The following is a 27,630-nucleotide window of genomic DNA, read 5'->3' on the forward strand; positions in this document are numbered from 1 at the left end:
CTTTTTGTCGAATCATTAAATAAAGTATAGTAGTAACTTTCTAACTCATATTGGTTTTTTTTTTAAAAATATTGTCGTTGTTGAAACGCCTATAACAATATAAAAAATGTATTATTTTTTTTTATTATATGAAAACAACGAATATATTTCCTACAACCTTTATATCCCTGCCTATGTATTAAAATGTCGTGTCATAAAAATATAATTTTAATACTTTATTGTAGTTTTAGCTCATACGAATTTCCCAAACATATAATATATATATATATATGTGTGTGTATATTATATATTTTTTTTGCGAACGATTGACACACGAAAGTGCCGAATGATGTAGAAATGTTTATTTGAAGATAAAGTATGCGAAAATCACTCAATGTTCCGAATAGTCATTACCGAAGGCACGATTTTATTTCAACAGAGACATAATACATTTTTATTAGTACCTCATACTGGTATATATTATGCTGAGTTTTGTATACCTATATATATAATAATACAATATGTGCATGCACCTTTTTGATTTCCGTGGAAAGGGTACACGATAGCATCGTTACAAAGCTCTGAAATAGTTAGATGCGTGTATATGAGGTAGTTTCGTCGAGGAATTTTTTATTGGTAAAATGAATAAAACGAATCAAGAAGATTTGATATGTTATGAAAATATGTATAAATACGTAAAAACAAAAAAAAAACTCCTATAAAACAAGTTTATGAGATGAGTGCGAATACAATGAAGTTCAGGAGCGTATACGGGAAAAACTAAAATGAAATGTTCAAAAGTTAGATAGAAAGATCGGATACGAGAGGATATATCGCGAAAAGCCGTCTAATAAGTATACTTAGTGTGATCGAGTTCTAAAATGTTATATTCAACGTTCGAAAACGAGTGAAGGAAAAAAATATTTATTTATATTTTCTAAGCAAAAACTAATAAATGCGCGTTTGAAATAATAAAAATAATAACTTTACAATATTAGATGTACAGCAGACCAGCAGAGTCATTCGAATTGTTCGTTGCGAACATGGTTGAAATTATATTCGAACCAACAATATTGTGCAAGAAATAAAGTTTGAACCACTGTTCACCATATAGCTGTGGATGTTATTAGCGTTTATGAAACTTGACACAACATGCTATAAATGTCATCAGTGACGCAACTTGATAAAAAGGGGCCTATGTGAAAATTTCCAGACTGGGGCCCTTACCTAATAATAAAAATGAAAAACAGTCATACCTTATTATGTCTTTAAAAAATATTGTTTTCTCACATATCATAGTATTTATTAATTAATATAATTAATTTTGGGTAATCAGTTAAATTTTTTTTTAATAAAATCAAACATAAAAATTAACTCTTCTTGTTTTTACGGCAGCAAAAATGACAATAATGATTTTGTTTGTATCCAATTCATTATTAATAGATAGTAATATAAAAATTCTATAGATAGATAGTTTTTTGTCTTATTATTGTCAAACATATAAATAATATTGTCACAAGTGATGATTTACACACTACACAGTGCACGCACCAACATAATTATTATGTATAATAATAAAAGAATTTTCAAATTTTCAATTATAGTGTATACTCTAACTATACCGGCATTTCGTACCTACACTGTATTACGATACACTTAATTGCTTTTTCACATAGGTGTTCGTAATTTGAATTATTCTCTAGTTCAAAAGAGTAAAGACATGATTATTTATTATATTAAAACAAATATTATAATATGTGTTTGTATTATAGGTTATTGTATATAGGAATATCGTAAATGTATTTTTTTTAAATTTAGGGGCCCTCAAAACCGGGGGCCCCTGTAAATTGCACATCCTACACTCCCGATAATTGCGTCACTGAATGCCATAACTTATTCATAGCGAAACGTTCATGCTAGAAATTTTCCAGGCGTGTCATCGATAAATCGTACGTGTTAGGAGAACAATAAAGATAAATTCGCGTATTTTAAATACCAAAGTTATTACCATGCAATATTATTATGGCCTACAATATTGCACGTCGTCATAAAATGTACGGTTATATTAGATAGTGAAGGTGTATACTATAAAATTTAGACACGATTTAACACTGTTGTGTTGTATAAAGAAAATGTGTTTTAACCGTTGAATGAACATTCTATACCTACGCAACGTGTTTTGTTAATAATACAGATAATTTTTGGGTAAGTACCTAATAAAAACCCTATATCAGCCACCACTAAGTAACTTTTCATATATTTGTATACATTAAAATGTTCGTTCAAACGGGGAGAGATATTTTTTTTTATTTAAAGTGAGCTTAATCTGCGATAAAAAAAAAAAAACAAATTAACACGCACTGACAAAGGTATGTAATAATATGTGTGTATATTTTTAGACATTTTCAGACCTATCACGTTGACGCATTATTTGATACGATCGTTGAGTGTTGTAGTCGTGTAGAGTTACTATTATGTGTTTAATTTGTTTTTAATAACGCACTGTATTATGTATATTTTAGTATTGTAATATCATGATTTTTATTTAAAAATTCCATTAAGCCTTTATTGTTACGGTATCAGTTCGGTATTGTGGTAATAATTTGTGTACAGAACTGAACGTTTCGGGGAATGGAAATACTCGTGGTGTATTTTTTATTGCAATAAGTTGAAGACGGAGCAAGATAGATATCATAAGTGTCCTTGAAAATCTCATATTTGCAAAACCCGCAATAGGATTTCTACTCCACTCGCTGAAATAAGATCACAATCAAAGTTAATATGGAACAACCTTAACATTGAGGTATAGTACTTAATAGATATTCAATAACTGTTGAGCATTTTAGTTTGTCAAAACAAACGAATCAAACCAACACACATACATATATCCACGAATTATTGTGAACCCAATAGGTACTCCGCATAAACTACGGTTGAATTGTAAAAATAAACCTGTGAAGAATGTTATTGTTAAAGCCTTCCAAGGGAATTAAGTTTGCAGAATGCGAGTGTATTGTATTTTTTTTTTTTATAACACCCGTATAATATATTTTATCGCGTAATCAATAACTGTATAATATTAGTTACATTTATTATTTAAACATTCAACATAGCACCTACTATTATCGCCTGTTTAATTAAAAGTCGTGATCTGAATTAAGCCCGATCAATTTAAGCTTATGTATTCGTGTCTCTTGATAAGGAATTTATTTTTCTTACAGGCAAAGGCCAAATGTCATTTTAGTTAAAATATGTATTGAGGTGACGTCACACTCACATGCGTTTTCTCTGTCTTACAAACGTACAACATATTAAATTTGAGTTTAGTGCAACTATTTTGGAGTTATATTTAGCTTCATCATAATAATTATAGTTAAAAAATTGGAAAAGGGAGTACTTTACAGATATATGGTAGATGCCGAGTGTGTCATTGTAATAGATGTGTTAAAATATTGTGTTTAATGATATATTATTATAATATACGAAAAACGATTCTAAGCGGAGACAGCCTGTCAGCCTATATCACTAAGTACATTACGTGATATGTTATTTTTTTGTATTTCTATTAAAGTAATTTATTTTACTATTAGCATTGTGGTGAGTTGATTCAATTTTTGACAAAAACCTTGCATTTATTATTATTACTATAAATATAAGTCTATAACAATAATTAATATTATTTATACAATAATCGTATTATCTTATTGTTATTGATTATTGAGTCAATAATTTTTAGATTTTTTAGTTACAGCATAAATTACTTAATATATTGTTTATTAGGGAATATTGTATTTTATTGTAATTGATAAATATAAATAGACAGGTGAAAATGTCGAGTTCCAACAGTTTTTTGTTTTTGCACGGTAAAAAAATAATGAAACTTTTATTGTCAGAAATTGATTTAGAGTAAGACTACCCGTTTTTCCTTAATTTTAATTTTCGTCATTACCAATTATTAAGAAAAGTACTAGATAATTTTTACTTTTGAACTCTCTCCCCCCACAACTAAATTCATTTTGCAGCCAAAAATTATATCTTAACTTTAAATTGAAACTTTTTAAATGTACCAGAGATATTATCATCTATGAAAAACAGAAAAAAGTCATCATTGTAAAATCATTACATTCGTAATTTCGCTCAAAACTAAAATCGTATACAGAATATGTCGTAAGTTTTTAATAATGTTAGCATTTTAAAATTAGCTATAGTTATTTTAAAATTTGAATATTTTATTCGACTAAAACCTACATTAAATTTAAAATATTAAAAACGTCCAACGACCTATATTATATTTATCTTACCTTTAAGTTTAATTATAAGTTAATTAATTTTAATATTAAAGATAAGAACACAAAAATGTTTTTGCTTTTTCGCAAATTTACTCTACGTAGATATGTTTGTTTATGACAGACACGTGTGGGTGTATCGTTATCTTCATATTTTAACGTGGTTAACTAAATTAGTAGTAACATTAGTAGTACATTAGTCATATAACTACTTCAATAGTAAATACTACGAAGCATTATGTTTGGATACCACATTTGTTATACACGAGTCTTGGTTAAAGTACAGTGTTAAAATTAAATTAGATTGATATTTTTAATGTTTGAACGTTTATACTAAATAAAATTGTGCTTAATATACATTATTTATGAATGTGTTATAAGTAGGAGTTATTGTTAGAAATGTTTATATTTCCACTAAAATCAATTATATTCTCCTTACGTCACGGGTGTGTAACGGATTCACAAAACACACTACCACGAAGATGGCAATTACTTATACGAAAATAAGCTAGAATTCATCGTTGTGTTCCTGGAGATCGTCTAAATAGTTTTATATGCGACTTTAAGACTGATACTTAACCACCGGTTAGAAACTTAAAAACAAAAACCTATACATCAATTAGCAGTGGACTTGATTTGACTTAATATTAAACTTACTTAAATATTACCTATCCGTTGGAGACGTCCAGAGAAAATCGGTTTTTTACAAGGCGCAAAATGATTCAAACGTGTTATAGAAAGTCAACAATTACACTTGGCGCTAGTCTATTGGCTTTCGATTACGAATTTAAAATTGATAAGTCTAAAAACGAAATTCGGAACTGAGTATACTGACTGTGGAAATACGTATTTATACGCCAAAAAAGTAATCATAATGATATAGGTGTCTGCGCGTGGTTTGATCGTTCCGTTTGAATATAACGTGCCGTTTATGACTGCGGCAAATCGCTCGGGAAACGGTTATTAATTGGATCCAATACAAAAACTGACGGTTTATCAGCGCGCCGTCAGATCAGTCGTTAAACCCCCGAAAACATGCGCGTTCCCGGGAATTTATTCCCTCGCACGCGGAATCCGTAATTAAAACTCACGACGCGAAACGTTCCGGCGCTGACCTTCCCCGCGCTTCGTGCCCGGCGCGTATAAAATGCTCGCGCCCGGTGTGTGTGTGTGTGTGTGTGTGTGTGTAAAGCAGCAGCGTCGTTGCACAGTTTCCGCGGCCGACAATGAATCCCGAGTCGCGGCGGCGACGGGTGGTGGTTGGGGGGGGGGGCGGTGCGAGGGGTAGGTTTTGGTAAAAGGGTCAAAACCGACGGGAGAACGGCCGCGAAGGGTTAAGACCGAGACGAGGCCGTGGTGCCGTGTGTTTGCGTTGTACCCCGAAAATGTTTATTGCACATTCCGAACACGCGCTTTTAAAAACTTTCTTCGTTTCTTATAGCGCAGGGTAAAAAGTGAATTAACCGAGGCGAGGTGTGTAGCAGTACGGTATGTATAGCACGGCGCGGCGTTATACCGGAGTTGTGACTACGGTTACTACGACTCACCACCCGCTAAATCGACGCCGCCCTTCGTCCCCGCCGTATCATCCATCCTGACCCACTAAGTCTTCGGCTAAGTTGAGTTTTAACACGTATAACCACGCGCCCGCTGCATTGGGTAGCGATAAGTCTGACAAGTATACTTTTAAATACATATATATATTTGATACTCGGCAGTCGGAAAATAATAATAATACCTAAAATACGGGTTGACGTTTGGTTAAAATGCTTATTGTGTGTTTCTTTTATATAAATCTCCAAGACGTGTAGCGCGGAAAATATATTTTAAAAACGCACGGAAGTTAAATTTAATACAATTGTGATCAGAGAAATAAAAATTTGGAAACCACGTTTTGTTCATATATAAAATACAACTTATAGCGTAAAATTAACACGTACGATTCCATGAAACCGTAACGATATACTTCTCGTAAAACCAAATTAAACGATAAGTTAAATATTTTCGTAATCGAATGGCATAACAACGCATTTTTGGAAATTATATAAATATGTATATCGCATCAATATAGATTAAAATAATAATATTGTAATTCTCATCATAAAATAAATGTCTGCTCCAAAAATGTTATAAAATATATTATATTCTGAGTATGTATACCAAGTTTTCATAACTCGAGGTAATGTGAAAATATTGAAAAAATATGAAATAAAAAAATATAAATTTTTAGTTTTTTAACTTTCACCATGTATTATTTTTATTGGTAATTTTGTGTAAAATTATATTAAAATCAAGTCTTGTTTTTTTTACCATTTATATAGAAACAAAGGCGATATTTTTATTTATTTTTTTGTTCTTAATTTTTTTTAAAAGTGATAAATCTTCAGCTAGTGGCAGTGAAAAGGGTTTTAAATCGATATATCTTACAATTCACACGAGCCAATTGATATTTTCGATGCGTATAATATGCGCTTAAATGCCATTTTCTTATAGCTAACCAAACTGGGTTTTTGTAAACACTTCGACATTTAACTATTTTTTTGTTTTTTTATTTATTTTATTTTTTTACTTTTTACGTGGTACAACTGAACAATGAGCTTTGAAATTCCTAAGAGACCAACCGTTCATTGGATTAAGTAAACACCATACCTATTCATTCTCATACTCTATCACGTGTCCTGAACATTAAAGACATTTGTAGAAACTCAATACAAAAATGCCACTTTTATTTTGTTAAGATATGAATACAAATTTCAATATGAGAACCTATTAATAAATTAAAAATTATACAAATCAATACCAAAGCATTATAAAATATCAATAAGCGATAATGTATATATTGTATTAAAAACAAACAAACTTAATCAATTTTATTTTTTCTGTATTGCTATTGACCCGACCTTTTGTTATTCTGAAGTTTGAAATATTTTTTTTTATAATGTAATCATCTTGCAAATGTGATTTATCATGTTGAAAAACAACTGCCTCTTAAATATAATTGTTATAACTGTAAATATTAATTATTAGAATTGAATAGCCTCTTGAAAGGTTGGTAAATACGTATTATTATTTTTTTAAATGTTCTACGAGGAAATATTTTCCACAGTTATTGATATACACATTTCAATATTAATAACAATAACTAAATATTCGTTTACCATACGCAGTGGTGCATGAAATCATTGTAAAAAAACTTTTTCACCCATTATAGTATTGGTGAAATTTTAATAAAGGTCAAATTTTAAACGGATAATGTAATGTTGTGTTAGACAAACATTTTCGATACATACCTAACTTATATAAAATTATATGTATTAATTAGAACAAAATTACATTAAACATAACATACTTTTAAAAAATTTAAATAACAGTACGTATGTTAGAAGAAAAAAGATATTATCATTTGTTTTCTCTACATTTATTAAAAAATAATATACTAAACAGTAATAAAATAAATAATAATAAGAAATAAATCATTTAAGTATAATAAATAATAATACATTTTATAAATTAATTTTGTATTTTATATTTAAAATTAAAAGCAATAATTGTTTTTAAAAGTTTGTTCGTATCAATTTGGGATTATTAATTTATTAGTTTGCAAATATTATTGATTATTAATTTTTAATTTTTTAATTTTAGGTACTTTTTTATTGTTCCATTTTATATCAATCATTTAATTGTTGCTTCAATGTCATGTTATTCCTGTTATATTTTAAGTTATGAATTTATGGAAAGTCTGATGTTATAACAACAAATAATGATTTTTTTTATGCAATCTGAACATTTATTTTAGGACATTTCTTTGAAATAACCACTATTATGTAACATAAGGTTTTTTTTAAGTGTGTATTCTCAAACACACATTTTCAAAATGTCATCTTTCTACAATTTGATATGATAAATTGTATTTAGTAGAAGTTAATCAAGTTTACGATTTGAATATAACACTAATTTACCACTCTAAAAAATAGATTCACTTTCGCTTAAAATCAATTTTTTTTCTTTTCGTGTAACGATGTAACATAGAACTCCAATTTAACACATTCATTACAGTAATCTAATAAATTACAAGGTACACAATAATTTACTGTACAAAGTATTGAGAAAAAGAAATGTTGATAAAATACAGAACTTAACGACATTTCGTTAAAATGTTGTAAGATTCACTAATAACCTGTTGGTAAAGTAAATCTGGATTAAAATTTTATCAACATCCGGAACGGATAGGAACTCATAGAAGAAGTACATAATAAATAGTTCAAATTTAATGTTTATTATTTATTATATAGCTATTTAATACTATTATTATTTGTATTACAATGAATTAATTAAATTATTGGTAGGTATACGGTCATTATTGTTGTTATATATTGTAATATATATGTCTTTATTTAATTGGTTTAGATTAAAGTAAGTACTGTTATACCTAGAATAATTAAAGAATAACTAAATAAGTATGTTACGTTAACTAGTACTAATTTAATATTTACTAAAGTCTAAAACAAAACTCAACACACATTTAGATGGAGTAATTAGTGCCTGGATATCCGAATACTTAATTTTGACAATTGGTACTTAACTGGTTTCACAGAAATTTCAAATGTATTAATATTCATAGAAAATTCTCAACAGGAAGACAGTTTGAAAATCACAGTCAGTCCTTGACAGGTATTATACATGGTCGTGCTAAAGAAGTTCACTGTACGAATATTGAATTAAGTAGCTAATGTCCAACTACATGAGTTTAATATGAGTAAAGTTTTTACTGTAGTCATTAAAAACTCTTAATCTATTAAATATTATAATAATTCCTAATTAGAATCGAATTTCTATCCATCAACAACAGAAAACATAGAAATCTATACACTATACGTAAACAGTGCTTGATTATCATATCATATTAAATCACTAGTAGACATGAACGTATAACACTACACATTAAACCGATATAAATCGAATTATGTAAAATATAATAATGGAATATTTTTTAAGAACAAACAATTTTGAGTATCAAGATTATATATTTTAATAAATCTAAAGAATAAATATATTGCTCAGTGATTTGAAAGATAGTTTTTGCCCCTTTGCCCTTTACAACTTTCTATTCATCATTTATTATAATTTATTTATAAGATTGTTTCTAGACATCATTATTAGCTTCAATATATTATTATAATTTACATTGATCATAAAGCGTAGGAGAAACATATTCTACTAATAACACAAGCTACCTACCTATTTTCCATTTCAAACATTTCTATACTTTGAATAATTGAAATATACCTTAACCAATTACAACAGATATCTTTGATTAAAACCGATAGTTACTCATTGAAGTCTTAGCAGTGCTCATGAAATTAATCATCATAAGTTATGATTCATAACATAATATTCAATTTACCACAATACATTAAGATTCCAATTGAGTACAAAGGGAATAAGTTTTATATTAATAAAACTATAATGCAAAAACGAATACAAACATCGCATACAACGATATTGAGTGGGACCTTAGATACATAACATAATATAACTAAATGAGTAAAATGAATAATAATATTACAAATATTATTAGTAATAATAATAAAACTACCTTATTTAATAATAATGTGTAATACAGTATTTTTTGTACGTTGTAGGTATATTTGTTTTCTATAAAGCGTATAATATGATGTATTCGCATTTTTTCTGTGAAAATAGATTGAATATTTTTTTTTTTTTAAGTATCTAAGAAAAAATAAATATTTAATTCAGAATACGAATAATACTTTATAAATAAAATTGATTAATAATCGCATTAATGCTCCAGAAAAAGAAAAACTATAACTGACATAAATAAAAAAAAATTAAATATTTATTCAAAATGTTAATGTAAATAAAGATATAAATTTCAGATATTTTCTGTAACTATCGGAGAGTAACTACTATAGAGATTTTCTAATTATTAAAGTTACTAACAAGTAATCATCTGATGCAAATACTTATAGTAAATTTCTAATTGACATATTTTATTTAAAATCTTAATAAAAAATGAACATTTCAGGTTCTCGACTTGCAGCAACTCTTGGTCAAATTTAGAAACGTACACATTTAGTTCTTATAATTTCGGGTAAGTATTTATTTTAGTTAAATATTTTATTTTAAGTCCTGCAAATGTATAAACATTTTTTATTCTACTCGTCTATAATATTATACTGTTGTAACTCTTATTAAAAAAACTGAAATAACTTTTCCTACGCATTCTCTAGACTCTTGAAACATATCTCAGTTGGATAATAATATGTGCAAATTATAATATTAACATTAGACCTTATATGTCATCAAAATGCGAAGATGTTATTTTCTTTTTTCAAAGATCAATAACAATAGATACGTTACAGTGGTATACCAATCCATATTGGAACGGAAACATGCGGAAAATCCAAAAGACCTTTTCGGAAATAAATACAGCAGTGTAGTACTGTATTTACGTCCGTGACCTGTTCTTCCGGTCAGTTAACGTGCGTTTTATGCTTTTTGTCAGATATAGAAAGACCGTCATAAACTTCTCTCCGACGATTCGATTATAATATACACGTTAGGCCATATAAATATTTTACGCGGACTTTTCGGACCGCAATAAACACTTTTCTTTTACATATATATTATCGTCGTGTTATAATAACAATTATTGTATACATTGTCATTAGTCTGTATATTGTTTGTTATATCGCATGAGAATATTAATTATAGCACTCACCGTGGCCGTTCCTGGTTTTACGGTGGCGCATGGGAGAATTGCGGTGCCGCCGATCTGTGACGTGACAACGGTGCCGTTTTCGGTGACGAACATGTTGTCCGGATTTCCGAGCTCGTTAATCAGTGCGTTCCCCGGGGCATAGTCGACCGCCGATGAAGATCTCGACAAATGGCGTTTGTGGTGGTGCACTCTCTGCTTCCTGCTGCTGTCCGCCGCTGCAGCGGAGTCAACTACCGCCTCGCGCGAACCGCTTCTAACGTCATCGTTGTCAGCTTGTACTCCGCCACCGCCGACGTCTGAAAAGGCAAAAGGATTCGTCAGTCTGATTAAAACGCAAAACACTAGTTTTATGTGTTGCCAATGCACACACAAATATATATATTTTATATTATATAAATATATATTTTTTCACCACGAAGGAAATTGTGCAAATGCAGTTGCCATATTTTATCGACACACACACACACATACATATATATATATATATATACATAATTTTTATTATCAATGTCCAAAATGTATGACATTTTAAATTATTAAATGTTTGATTCTATTCTTCTATTCGTATGATGCACCCCAAATAGGTATATTAGTATTATATGATAAGCAATTAAAACAACATTTAAAATAAATACATTTTGAACGTCTCAAAACGTCTTAATTTTATTATCATATCTTATTAAAGTAAACAATTTTTATTATTTAAATATAAATTAACAGAAAATATTTTAATTTTTTTTCATAAATTATATGTTATTTATCATTTATTAAAAAATTATTCATAAATATCTGAAAAAAAAATATTTTTTTTTATATACTCGTATTTACATTTCAACTGCTAAGGTAATTGGAATTTCCAAAACTATTTTTGTTACATTGAAACTTAACATATTTCGAAGCCTGACAAATATTTTTATATTCTTAATCAGTTGATGATAGTTAATGATAATTTAAAATATTTTAATTTTAACCAATTTAATCATGAATGTAATTGTAAAAATGCATTAAATATACCTTAACGAAGCATATTTCATAAATTATGTAAAAACTTTCACACTAGTAAAATAAAATTTAGAATTTAAATTATTTGCATATAAAGCTTATTTTAATATTACTTTCCTGTAATTTATCGTATTGTGAAATACAGATAACTACGTAAAAAGTATCTTTAATTAGAAGTAAAATTAAAAAAAATAATAATAATCTATTTTGTGCATTGTATTGTTACGCTGTATATTAAATCAAATAATCAAAATGTTGCGTTTGTGTTATTCGTAAGAAAAAAAATTATATAAATGACAAGTATTGATAAAATTTTACGGTTACAAAATTATTCTTGCAAAATTTTAGAAGATCGATCTAACAGTTTTTGTATTACTTAGTAAGTCAGATCGAGGCATGCAGTATGGCTATAAGTCCTTTTCTGGTTATTATATTTATGTGCCGAAGGAACTGCATCTGACTATTGATTAATGTGATTAATTTATACATAATTAAAATAATTAAATAATACTCGTTAACAATTTGAATGATTTGCAATAAATTGTTTTTATATCAAACTATACCTTCAGAAAAATGTATTTTTTATCTTATATTTTGTTTTTTTTAAACTTTAACTTAATGTGCGATTTAAATGATATACTAAGATTTTAATTAAAATATTTTTTTAATCACTTGTAAAAATATTCAGCTTTAATAATTTAAATAAAGATGGATGACAAATTTCAATATTGTATTCAAAAAGCTGTTTATTTTTTCGAAATACTTTTGAACAACAAATAGTGTATACAATATATTATTTAAAATAAAAAAAAAATACTTTGGGTTGATACATATTACGAAATTGTGTTTTGAATGTTTAATAGGTACTTATAAATATACATATTTGATTCAATACATGTAATATGCACTTTTACACACGTACACACATAAAATCGCACATGAAAATTACACAAATTACACAAAAAAGGGACTGCGCGCTACTATTACACTATACTTTAATAGCTACTTCTACTGCTACCACCATTGCAGTCACGGGTGATAAAGTTGGTTTTACGATTGGGACGAAACTAATGATGATTGAGGTTTCCGCCGATTCGCAGATTTGTTTGCGCCGTGCTGTACACAGCGTAATACCATTAGATACGACAAAGTATAAGCTCAGAAACGTACGTCATGAGTATATTATTCAGAATCGATGTGCGTGTAAGATATTTTTCCGGCGTCTATTGTCGACTGTAATATTGCGATTTCAATTTGTTTGTCGAAGTATAAAATAACTTTCGGAACAATGTTCGTCTTTTGTCTGAATTTTAATTTATCTCAAAATACAACTACAGTTTTACATTTAAATATACAACTAGTGGCATCCGTTAGAGAATCGTGTTTTGGTACGACAAGTACGAGACATAATAATAATAATAAATATAATGGCGTATGTGTATACCAATGTACCTCAAGGTATCATTAACAGAATAGAAAACTAGTTAGATAGACGTTTGTCGGTGGATTGTAATACGAAACATTATAAAACACCCCAGAGGTGTCCCCGGGCCCAAAGGTACAGTAACTCTTTCTATATGTATAATACAGCGACGAAGCTATCAGAGTTATCGCCGACATTTCAAAAACTTATGGGATGTGGTTTATTTATTTATTTTTCATTGTCCACAGTTTATTATTTACTCTTAACACGTGGCAGTTTTTGTATGGGTAAGTAGGAAGTATGTAATCAACTCCAACGAGATGGATAATGAAAAAAATGAATCGCCATGGACATTAGCGATTATTATTGCAACGAAAAAAAGATATGTATAATAAAGTACAATATAATAACAAGAGCTAATCAATTTGATTATAATATTGTATTAAAGAAAATATAATAACAACAAATATCACATAAAATATGATTCTTTTTAAATATTGTTATGTTTTATTATTTACACTAATATCAGACAGAATAAATCTGACTAGTAAACATTATATTACACGTATCATTATTTAATTTCAACTATTCGATTGATTTGTATCAAATATATAATGTATATTTAACATTTATAAGTATATTAATTTGTTAATATCGAATAATGTTAATTTAACTGATTAAATTGAAAACAAGTTTTCACCAACCAAAATAATTATTATAAAATTTATCAATATTGAATTTCGCAAATTACTTTTGCATTGGTCGTATTATTTGATACCAATGATAATGTTTGTATTTAAATGATTAAATTGGTTTTGTTTATTTTATCAATTTTACAGTATGAAAATCGAGGTAGAGTATCTCTCAGCATAGATGTGATCTAATACCCTAAACGTGGTAGACAACTACCAAAAACTACCAAAACTATATTATTATAATTATAATATGCAGCCATGCAAGGCATTGGAAATTGTATCATTAAACCATTTAAACCAAAGAAACTAAAAGAAAAATAATAATATAAACTTAAAATCTGCAAGTTATGATTATTTATTGTTACTTTTTGGCGCGTGCAATTTGTGTATTATCAACTATTTGGATTATTTATATTTTATTTAGACTTTAATATACAACTTTTATATATATACATAACATGTTATATTATATTCTCGAGGGGTTCTTTTTGTTCAATTTATATATTAAGCGTTTTTTAAGCTATCAGAAAAAATAGAGTGAGAAAGAACCATACGGATAAGAGGTTGCAAATAAATAATTCTAGGTCGTGAATGGAGAAAATAAATCCTCTAGGTAAAAGGTGTTAATGCGGTAGCGGTCTCCGAAGGTACGACCGTGATCTAATCTAATAAAATACGAGTGCCCTTCTCCGCGTCGAATACACTGAGGGTCAGATTCCATTTCTCGGTCCGAAGAAGCGCGTCAGCGTGCACGTTACAGGAGTAAGAGAGAGTAAGAGAATAATAGAGTGAGAAAGAAACGGAAAGAGAGAGATAGGAAGAGGAGGGCGAGAGAGAGAGAGAGAGAGAAATAAATAAACGTGGAGACACAAATACATACCCAAAGGAGACGACTATTTTTCCATCTCTGTTGCCATTTGGAAAAAAAATGAAAGGACACAAAGTAGCAGAAGGAAAAGACGGTATAAGCTCACCGAATCCTGAATTATGTCAACGACAGTGGTTTGCTATTTATCAACTAGCGTCTCTTCTTGAACACAGCCCCCGAAATTTGGGGCAGTGTGGTGGTAGTGCCTGCGAAAACACCCCTTTTATTCGCCGGTCCATTTATATGCAAATCACTTGCGAGTAGAGAATCTCGGGGTCGGTTTTTGTTTGTTATTATCATAACCAATGCAACAACAAAATCAATTCGGTGACAAAGTGACAATCTAAAAACAAATTTTGCAATTAATGTTTCTTTATTCTCGTCTTATTACTATTCGAACGAGTACTACACGATACTGCTGAACCCAGATATCATATTACACCAGTTTTAAATTGAAATTATTCGATCTTAAATTCAAAAGAACGACAACTAATACGTGGGTGTTTCATTCCTTAAGATATTTTATTATTACGACTCAGCTTTCAATATTATCTACGCAATAAAAGAAAATTATATAGGACCCGTTTACACAACACTAACAAAACCTTAATAAGCTTAAAGTTATTGTCCATTTTTCTGATTTTAGAACTAGAAACAATGTATTTTATCGAATAATTAAAATTGTATAGAAGTGTACATATACAACCATTACAACATAATACATGAATTAAAGTGAATTTTCTTCACTTGATGAAAATTATAAGTTATTCGATAAGAAATGCTAATAACTTCATTAAGTACATAATATTATAATATGCAATCATTGGAAAATTTCAAGGATAAACATTGAGTTAATGGTTATGAGAAAATAGCTAACATTATGTATGTTTTACATGATTTATCAAGAACATAGATTATAAAGTTTATAGTTTATCTAAATATAAAGATATGTGTAATATTTTGTAAGGAGGTCGGGAGGTGTAAAATTAATTTCCGTTCAAAATTATACCATATAATTACATTTCCAAATTAATTATGTACCATATAAGTAGTTGTTTACACTTTGTCTATATTGAATTTAGGTACTTAAGTACCTATAGTGATTTTTATTTTATAATAACTCAATTAACATTTACAATGTATAGTCAATAGACGAGTAAATAATAGCCAGTTATGATTGTATATTGGTTTTAAACGGAATACCGTCTAATGCTAGGTTGCTTAAATAATTACTAAACATTTAATGAATCAATTATGAGGTAATGATCTTTTAAAAATTAAAAATGAAGTAGCCCATCGCCCACGATTGGGCCATTATATTTTAATGTAACATTAAATAAATTATTTTTATGCAACTAGGTATTTGTATGCAGCACGGCAAATAATCGTATACCAGTTGCCCGTTGTTACCTTCACTTAATTATTACTACAAATTACAAAGGGTTATAAATTATAATATTATATTTAAATTACCTAAAAATCAATAACGTCTTTGTTTCCCTTAGAACGACTTAAGTATATTATCCACATCAAATTTTCAAGTATAAAATGACTACATGTAAATACGTCATGCCTACGATAAAAAAGAGTTTACATAATTTAAGTGTTTTTGAATAATAAATATACATTTTGTCAAAAACCAATATCTGTTTCACTTAATTTTAATAGATACAATTTTCAGATTTATATATTTGTACGTCTTATTTATTGCATAAATATTTTTTCGGTTGCATACATTTAATAAATAATTTATTGTTAATGTTGGATTAAAATATGTCCTCGTTATTATGATTTATTTTCTCTATTAATATTTTTTGAATATACTTTCTCTATCATTATTATTTTAGATTTGAGTGGAACATTGAACGTATTGGTATAATGGTAATATAAATTTGTAGCCAAATATCCTCAGACATATATAAGGACACATCGTTTCCACTTATTATCTTTATAACATTATCATATAATAAAAGACTATTAAGCATCTTTAAATTGTATAAATAAGAAATTTACAAGAAACTTTTATATTTGTTTCAATATGTATTTTTATTCTATTGAAGTTCATCATATTGTATGAACTACTTATTAAATGTGTTCTCTTTCACAGGAATTATATCATATCATACACGGTATAGATACCATATATTTAGTCGTCTTAAACTTAGGTCACGACGGAAACAACTAACACCTTTTATTCATACTAAAAATTTATACAATTCTAGAAAACCTGCTCAAAACTTCAACTCTTCAAACTGAAATTTTAAGTCTATAAAAAAAAGAAAAATGAAAAGGTTACTAAAGGCAACTGTTTTATAATATATTATTGGTTAAATAAATAAATAGTTTCAAAGTCGTATAGCTTTAAATGAATTCCTTTTTTCCCCGTTAACTTTTTGTCAATCGTATAAAATAAGTACAATGGTATTTTTTGATTAATTACTTAAAACTTATTAAAAACAATTAGAAAAGGAATTTGTTAGCTCATATACAATTATTAAATTTAATACAAAAATAATATGAGCATATTTCTGTCATTGATATTATTTTAAGTCAGAGATATTCTATTACATAATAAAGATTATGTGTTCAACAAAACAACAAATTGTGGGACTTTAATCATCTAGATTTGGTTGTTAATAACTTTTAAATCAATGCATTTTTAACACGATAAGAATTATGTTTTATGTAATTAGCTATAACATACCAGCTATTAATACACTACCACATAAAAACTTAATTTGTTAGTAAAAATAATATAATTTGTAATTAAGGTATAGATGTAGTAATCAAACGTTTTGACTTAAAGCTGTATTATATATTTTTTTCAAACCATCTTAAAAATTAAATACCTTTATTAATACAAAAATAATATGGATAAAAAAAAGTTTATTTGATTAATTATCTTCCACTCTTAAAATTCCAAGTCAATTATTGACAATTAATAAACTTTTCAACCGTTATAATATGTATAATCACCCCTTATTTAATATTTTAAAACTTCACTATAATAATATATTGTATTATACAAGGGTAGTAGAACTCCATAAAATATCAAAAAAATATGAAAATTATATAATATAATGTGTTTAACGATGCAATTTTGAATACATTTATCAACTAAGATAAAATTAAGAACCTACCTATTATTATTCGTTAATACAAATAAAGTTATTATTAATATTTTATAAGAAATGCTTATATTAAGTAAAAATGGAAAATTTTAATTTAATTTTTTTTACTTGAGAGAGTGACAGCCATCATTTACACACCAAATAAAAAGTATCAAATGATAAAGAAACCTAATATAAATGCTACGTGGAAGTAAATCGGGAACACATCAAATGTTACAAAATCTCATTTTAAATTTTCAACGGAGCATAAGAGCTATTGGTTTTACAACGATGCATTTATATATATATTTTTTAGACAAACCTTTTTGGGCCAGTTAACCCTAAGTGTCATTTAAAAGTATCGATGGCTTGGAAATTTAACAACCATTATATTTCAAATAGCGCTTTTTATATTTTATTAAAAGTTACAAATCTATATATTTATATATTAAACCCATAAAATTATTTTAGCGTCCACAATTTAAAATAAAATTGATTTTGATTTTGTTTGTTATTTTATAACACTATAGACACTATATTCAGTGTTTTATTTTAATAAATCGTCATCATTTATTATTTCTGATTTATAAATTTTGAAATAAACTGTACATTTGAATATTGGTATTTTTGAATGATAATCACACTTTGTATTTTTGGAAAAAATATGCTGGTTATTTCACACATTTTATAGAACTGTTAAAAAAATATATTTACCTAAATATGTTTTTATTTTATATGATAATATACTAAAACATCGTTACTCTATTTTTTTCTTATTATGTCCAATACATCGGTCTTGATAAATAGATACTTAACGGTTCACAATGCTCAGAGAGAAGAGTTCAACCGACCCGACCGACGTTCATTCCCAATCTTTCGGTGCTTATTGAATCGATGTTCTGTACAATTTGGACTCCGAACCCTATAGATCGCTGAATGCGTGCTTAGCGATGCTGACGTGTAAATATTGAAATTTGTAGCACATAATCTAACGTCACTGGAGAAATTATTTAGACTCTCTACGTCTTTGAAAACGCGCATGATATACACACACTGGCGTACATAATATGCGCGTAGAAGTGGATTTAGCATCGTTATTTATTAAAAGGAAATCATTCAAAGCGAATCGAATCCATGTCACGACCACAAAGTCCTACAACACATGTGTCGTCGTTCGTATACATATAGTATCCGTTCCTTGCACGCTGCCCCCATCGCGTTTACCCTCTTTCCAACACGGAATGGGACGCTTCAAATAGGTTAGACATAATAATATTATGCAAACGAGCATATTATTATTAATATTAATCTACCCCTAATCTCACTCCAACACACACGCGCGCGCACACACTCGCGCACACTCCGTCTTTACCACACACATATATTGTGTTCTAGTCGCGTTGAAAGATTAGCCGTATAAAGAGAACGCTGTCCCTTCGCGTCCGTATATTATTATGATACACATTTATAATATCACGCACTTGCCCGCGCCCCGTCGATATCCTAAATAATATATATATATATATAGCTACACATTTGCAGAAACCAACTTCCGCGTCCCCTGCACCGGCCTCCCGTCCAGTAAACCACTATATAGGCTATATTATATGGTAGTCGTTTCGATGGACATATATTATTATAGTTATATAACATATTTCATCTTGTCAGAAGGGGAGGTAGTCTGTCTGTGCGTATATCTGTCGTCGGTCGGTCGGTCGGTCGACCGCATGCGTGAATAATATAACATCGCCGTGCTATTATTATAATTTTATTATTATTATTATTATTATTATTGGACGCATGCGTTTTATGAACGTCGGTGGCCTAATAATATGCACAGGGCAGCGGAGGAGCATATTATATTATATGTATATCGTTTTAATGGTGTCGTCCTAACGACGACGATAAATTATTATGCAGTAAAATCGACATTTTGAAATAAAAAAAATTTAAAAAATTTAAAAAATCATCTAGTAATATTATCATAATCCATCGACCGATGTGGTCGGGTTGTGCGCTTATTATATACACTATTCAGTTATTGCAATACGGCAGCGTCGGCGTTTATAATAATTATCATATTATCATTGTTATTCCTATTGTCGTCGTCATCATCGCTGTCGGAAGACCATTATTATATTTAAACACCGCACCAGTGAATAATTTGTATAATATCTGATCCGAGGAGGCGTCTTGAGGTTAACACTATATATTATATGCTGTGCCGTCGACAATAATATAATAGAATACATTCCGCCCACGACTCCGTGTCGCTGACCACTGGACAGGCTCGCATCCGTGTCAATGACAACAAACGGGAATCATACCGCTACCTAAACGATACCGAATAATGGCAATCAGACCATTTACAATAGCGCAGGTCATCGCCGATATTACTGCCGACTCCGTGAATCACCTCCAAAAGTCGTCCGGAAAAGGAAACTTACTATAATAATTACCACGAAGACTACATACACCAAACATATTGAATTCGGTCAAAGGAGCTTATGCAATTGTATTAATACTAACCGAATAATTATCATTTGTTTTTTTTTTTGGTATATCGCTTATATATTACCACAATATTAATATTTCTAATGACCGTATGATGTAGATTCTTATGATATTTATAAAAATCATTGTAAATAAGAAAAAAAAAACGAAAATTTCAAATTACGCGCGCGTATAATATTAGGTTTTTAGCGTACCTTGACATTGAGTAGGTTAGGTAGTGATGTACTCGATTTTAATTCAATGATAAATCATAAACGCATAGGAAAAACAATTTTGAACTGATACGATGTATTACTATCAGAGAATTTTTTTTTTGTATTGGCAATTTGATGATTGAGCTAATTTTTGTAAAAAACATCGAATATGCATACATTATAATTTAATAAATATTGTGATATTACAAGTTTTAGTTAATACCTTAGGGACGGTGTGACTAGATTTGTGGTAAAAATTTACTTCTTTCGTTATTTGTTTTTAGTTTGTTAGTACTGAGAATATATAACTTTTGATCCCTTCGATATAATGTTGGCTGTCAATCGATCGAACTAATCAACAAGTAAGAACAAAACGGCGAATATTGTTGTATACATATATTATATTACACTATCACTCTAAACCACAATATAAATTTATTGACAGACAACATGAAGTGTGCGCTTTTAAACCAGTGAGTGGTGTTCCGACCTGTCTGTGAGTGTCTATCAATATTATTTTCATACTGTGTCAAATCGTCTCTGAACTGTTTCTTAAACTTTTATAAAACTTTGTATAACTGTACTATCTTCGGGTTATTTTTATTGTCTTATACCTGGATGAGGGCGAAGGGTGACTATACACAATAATGAGTGTTGGATTTAAGTTTAACTATTGTTACTTGGTATTTCCTTTTTGGTTGCTGTATTGCAATCCTACACTTATAAATGCTAGTAACATTTGACAATATTTTAGTCTCGTTGTTCCCCAGGTATGACTGTATTATAAGTTATCATATTAAAAATGATAAGGCTTATAACAATATTGTATATTAATAATTAACCTATATATCATTATATTCTTTGATGAATAAATAAAATAACTAACGGCAAACAAGAAAAACATAATTTAAAAAATAACGTACAATATTATAAACTTAATTAGTCGATAACTACAAAATCTAATATGTTATACATTGTGTTAATATAAAATAATTTTCAAATCAAATTTAATAGTAATTTATCCATTCTCAGTTTTTTAACAATTTGGACTACAATATTATTAGTTGTATTTACTATTTGATTATAAAATAACATTATTAAATTTAAATTAATTATTATTATCAAACGAGCATTGATTTTCTATGATATAATGTATCACTTATATTTTTGTTTTATACTTGTTGGACTCTAAAAAGCAATACAATTTGTTTTCCAGTAATGACCATATAATTAAAATTTAGATTAAACATGTTTTCGCAATAAATAATAAAACATTCACTTACGCAATCAACCAGCTGTTGCATTTTAACACAACCGAGCAATGTAAGCACTATAGTAATGGAGACTGTAAAAGAGTCACATGGTTTAAATGCGAAGTGAGTCTCCCGTATATGGCATTATTGTTCATTTTAACACACGTACTTTTGTCGTAATGTCCGATTTACGAAAATACCATTCCTTCATAATCGATTTAAACCGTTCGCATTATTGGTGGTCAGCTGGTAGACAGGCAGGACGTGGTTCTATTACAATCGCTATATATTGCTTACTGAGAGTAAAACATAGTAAAGAAATCATAAAGTTTTGCACAATCGACGAAAAGTTTTTTTGCACTTACAGAGAAGTTTTGGTTTTGGAGTGAACAATGGGGAAACAATACTTTCAAAACAAAGTATTTCACTAGTCCTGTTCACGAAAAACGTATCCCGAAGGATTAAAACAACGACACCGGAAAAAAAAACGGCAGTAATAACAATCTACCGCCACTGGAGATAGTAGGGTTTTCTGGTAGACATCAAATTTACGATTGTAATCAAAAAGTCTTCTACGTTTCCGGTATGCGCGCTCCAGCCGGAAATAGAACCGCAAACCAACGGTTTTCGCTAGTCCACGACGACGAGATTTTTCTTTATCACATCTCCACCCTCAGTCGTATTCGAGGACCATTATATTTATTGGGATTTTGGCTAATAGGCTTATGGGTTAGTTTCAGTACGTTGAAGGTTTGAGAAATCGAAAATAAATGCCGGTACTCGAAAAGAAAATAATAATATATTCTCCGATATTTTCCGTTTTGAAAATTGGATTCCACTAACAGCGCCACCCCTTGGTAAAGTCACACCACTAGCCAATGGCTATAAATTATCGAAAGGGTCTTAACGATGTCACCGCTTCAACCACGTTATATGCCCTATAGTGATATATTATTCAAATTGTAGTACACTTTAGTAGTCGGACAACGGGGCCACCATAGCATATGGATAAAAAGTAAAAACCTTTTTAAATTCATTAACGTTCCGACTGAATTCCCAATTTAATAAGTAATAATGTGAATTCATATCAGATAATTCGATATTAAGTCATAAATATGACTTGAAATTATAAACAATTTAAAAATGGAAATAATAATTTACAAATATATAATCCAGGATAACAATTTTTGAAAAACGTATTCAATTTTCAATATTTTGAACTAATTTTAAAAATTTGAAATTTCTATAAATAGTCCAAATTATTTTTTCCATAATAATACCATGTATATACAATAATAATATTAAAAAAAAAACGTTAGTGAAATTTTCAAGTATCTACGGATATATGTTTCAAATTAATAAAAAAAATCAGTAAATTAATCCTAAATGAAGAAATTAAGTATATCTTATATTTTTTATCTAAGAAATGAATAGTATACAATAAGTAATACAAGTATTCAAAGACAAAGGTAATTTAATTTTTTATTATGTAGTTTTAAAAATGTTTAAATAAACATAATTTACCAGAATATTATAGCCTTATAATTTTTAATAAAAAAAAAGGTAATTTTATTTTATTAAATCTATTCCGTTCCTTAAATGATATAGATCGTTTTTTGGTTAAATGTTTAAGACAAATAACACATAATAAGGATACAATAAAGCACATAGGCGACAGTAGAACAGAATATATACTTTTTTTCGTTTAATATTGCCATTGACTTCAAAAGAATACTGACATAAAACCACTTTGTGTGCAAATACCGAAAGTAGCGCCTTAAAGTTTCTTACATTTCATATCAAATAATTGAATACCAGTTATGTCTATCTCCGCGAAAATAATATAGAACAACAAAATTAAAGATATAAGATGTGTAAAGAGAGTAAGATTAGTTACATAATAATTGGTTGTCTGTAAAATAGATAAATACTTAGGGTTAATGGTAAAAATGCCAAAGCGATTACACATAGTCGAAATAGAGAATAATGTAAAAGGTATAAATAACCAGTAACGGCTACAGAACAGTAGAAATGCGATGACCCTTTATGCGGCTGATCCCTATTGCTTATATTGATCACAAAAAAAATGTTATTCTAGATTCTGTTATTTAACCTACCATTTTATGGTATTTCGATGTTAATTTTAAATAAATTACGGCGTATATATTTTCATATTATATTTAAAACAAGTTAAAATAAAAGGCGAGATTCATTACGCAATATAACATCTATTTGGGTTGAAATCGTACGAGTCATTTGTATTTTACCAAACACACAACAATATTATAATATTATAAATTATTTGGACTTTCTTTTTTCGCCAAATCTAATCTATTCTTTAAACATTATATTAGAATTCACTAATACTATTAATACTTTATGTTATTTATTCATAACGCATTAATAAGTGAAACAATACGACTAACAAAGTTTACGGACTTACGGGGAATCGTATTGAAATTTAGATTTTACAGCGATAGGAGTAAACATAAATCTATTTTGAGAAATACTTAATAACGTTTTAAGTGACAATTGACGAATCAATTACATAGATAAGCGTTATTATATTTAGTAGCAACTAAGTAATAACCAACAGAAAACCATTAGATTATTTGGGGTGTAGGTTCACACCGTTTTGAGACTAAAAGGAAGTAATAATGGCATACACAATTGAATTCTGACTCAATGAGGCTGACTTATCCTTACCTCTTCAGTGATGTCATACCAATGCTATATAATGGCTTGCAATTTATCTTATCGTGATATTAATTTTTCACGTATTAAACTATTATTTATTTATTATAGTGTACAACTCAATATAATTTACAGTTCTTAGTAATATATGTTATTAATGAAATGGTTATTTGATACCTACGACCTACCTACTATGTATAAGACATCAAAGGTTGTCACTCGTAATTATTAAGTAATGCGTCCATCACCATATTTTATTGCGCCTTTTAATGTTGGTTGGTAGTTAAGTCAAACACCCCTACTTATTATTTTGTATAGTTTTAGTACATATTATGTAAAAACTAAAAGATCAAATCGAATCGATCGACAAATTAATTCTAACTTTTATTTAACCATTTATGAAACATTTCAGATTTTTGGTATATACGTATAATAAATACATTATTTAATACGTCGTATTTAAACTTATATTTTTATATACCAATATAAAAATATTTATCGGTTGTATTATACTGCAACTGTAACATAATATCCATTAAATTTATTAACTTTATTTTAAAAATATTTACCTATTCTATCTACTAATTACAGAATAATTTGCAATAAGAATAAAGTAGAATTTACGCAACATATATAATATATATATTAAATATACGTATAAATATAAATTGTTATTAAAAATTTAGTTTCCAAGTGAGAATATACATATGTGGCATAATTATCACGGTATGTATATAAACTGGTTAAAACAATTTGTTTGTTTTTTTTGGGCATACATTTAAAGTGCTTCAATGTTATATAATATAAATAACAAAATAAAAACCAATAATGAACTCTTGTAATTCTAAATCGGATTTTATATACAGTAGAACAATTTGAAGAACAACAACACCACGAATAATTAATCAGCAACAAAATATAAAATAAAAACATCATAAACGTATACAATGCATGTAATAGACACTGTAAAAAAATTATAGGCGTAACCAAAACAAATAACAAACCAAAAGAACCCCCGATAAAACAATAATATTGTATTAGAGATGGCAAAAAAGGACCTAAATCATTTAATTACACATCTACTGTTGACAAATAAACATTTCTATAAAAATCTGAAAAAAGTCAAAACTCTTAATGGCCAAAACTATGATATATATATTATATTATATTACCAAACTTTAAATTACTATAACTGATAAATTAGAAGTATTAAGTTCGCTAAGAAAATTGGTAACCTCATAACCATTAAACCCAAAATAAATTAAACATACGTGATATAAAACAATACCTAGAAATTACAAGAATTTATATTGCACAAATGTATCACTTGGTATGGAGACACCATACACAGAATAATACAAATTATATATAAAATAATGACTAATTAAAACATGTTGTGCTACATTAAATATATCCATTTATTTCTGTTATACTGGTAAAACCACTATCAAAAATCTATAAAAAAAAAAATTGAATATCACACGCCAAAATTATCAAGTTCGATTACGATTTATTAGCTATAAACTACATAATAACTTAAACTATGAAGCAACTAGTGAACGCTATTCTCTTTGTCACCAATTAAAATATTTGTGATCGAACTGTAGAAGCCAAAATAAAAAAATCTGTACAACACTCCCTTTTGCCAAACACAAATAAAAATAAAGTTAAATTTTAAATGGCAATACAATTCTAAACAAACAATCAAAATACTTGGAATTTATTTCAATAATAAATTTAACTGGGTAAAACACATTAAATGCCTAAAATATCCTATAATAAAACAATTAAATACAATGGAAATTAAAAGTCTCATAAAATATACAAGAGACGAACAAATATATTTTATAAAAATACTCTAACTGCCATATCATTAAATAAAAACCAGAAAACGTAATAATTTATATAATTATCGAAATAGCTAAATCTTCGCCTCAAAAAATATTAGAAACTGAAATCAACTTCAACATAAGATTTAAAACTAGATCATTGCGATAAATCACCATTTAAATTTATACGAAACTTATCAATAAAAGCTGTTCTTAAACTAAGAGAAATTAACGTTTACTAGGTATACATTTCAAAAACTATTAAAAATAAAGACAATCCAGCAAATAGAATACAAAACTGATAAATTTGTGAAACACGTACAGAATAAAATATCAAATTAAACTCAATAATAAAAGTACAAACAAGCAATTTCCAATCATAGAACGCCAAATTTTACATGAACACTAAGCTAACAAAATTCAACCTAGGAAATAGAAATTAAACACCATCACCAACAATAAATCCTTCAAACACGATAAATAATAATACATTCTATACAGGTGTCAACGAGTCAGAAAGGCATGCAAGTATCGCAATTATCCACAAAACCAAAATTACCAGGTATATAAACTTCCATTTAGACAGTGAACATAGAAATTCTCATTAGAGTAGAATACATAAATGGCTCTAAGGAAAGAAAAAAGAAAAAAAAATACACTATCCGCGCACTGTATTTTGAGTACACTGAAAGCTTAGAAAATACAACAAACACTACAGGTATTACAAAACGCATTAAAGGAAAAACAATACGAACACGAAACGTAGAAATAAACATAATGATTATAAGGGAATACTTGACAATAGTGAGGTAATAGAAGGGAATCAAAAGACAGAAGAAAATGACTAAGAGACCCGAACGGGCAACTTAATTAATAGATACTTTATATTTACAGAAAACTTTATATAAATACAAAAACATATTTAATCCAAATTAAAGTTAGATCGTAAGTACACTGGCAAAAATAAAAATGAAATCTAAGCGAAATAAAATCAAAAACATAATACAAGAATGAAATCCCGAATTAAGAAAAAGAGGAAAA

At 28.3% G+C, this 27,630-nt stretch overlaps 1 protein-coding gene and 1 long non-coding RNA gene across 7 annotated transcripts in view; one reads left to right on the forward strand and one right to left on the reverse strand.

Moving 5' to 3' along the window:
• Positions 1-27,630, reverse strand: part of LOC113561294 — a 151,693-nt gene that overhangs the window by 18,756 nt on the left and 105,307 nt on the right. For all 6 annotated transcript variants that reach the window (XM_026967633.1, XM_026967631.1, XM_026967630.1 and 3 more), the window contains one exon: positions 11,008-11,303. In XM_026967633.1, the coding sequence (XP_026823434.1) occupies positions 11,008-11,303 (296 nt within the window). The remainder of the gene's footprint in view (positions 1-11,007; positions 11,304-27,630) is intronic.
• Positions 2,512-11,130, forward strand: LOC113561298. The gene is made up of 3 exons (XR_003406154.1): positions 2,512-2,782; positions 10,312-10,377; positions 11,001-11,130. It is a non-coding gene; the product is annotated as an uncharacterized LOC113561298 (long non-coding RNA).

This window comes from Rhopalosiphum maidis, chromosome 4 (assembly GCF_003676215.2).
Source record: "Rhopalosiphum maidis isolate BTI-1 chromosome 4, ASM367621v3, whole genome shotgun sequence".
NCBI lineage: Eukaryota > Metazoa > Arthropoda > Insecta > Hemiptera > Aphididae > Rhopalosiphum > Rhopalosiphum maidis.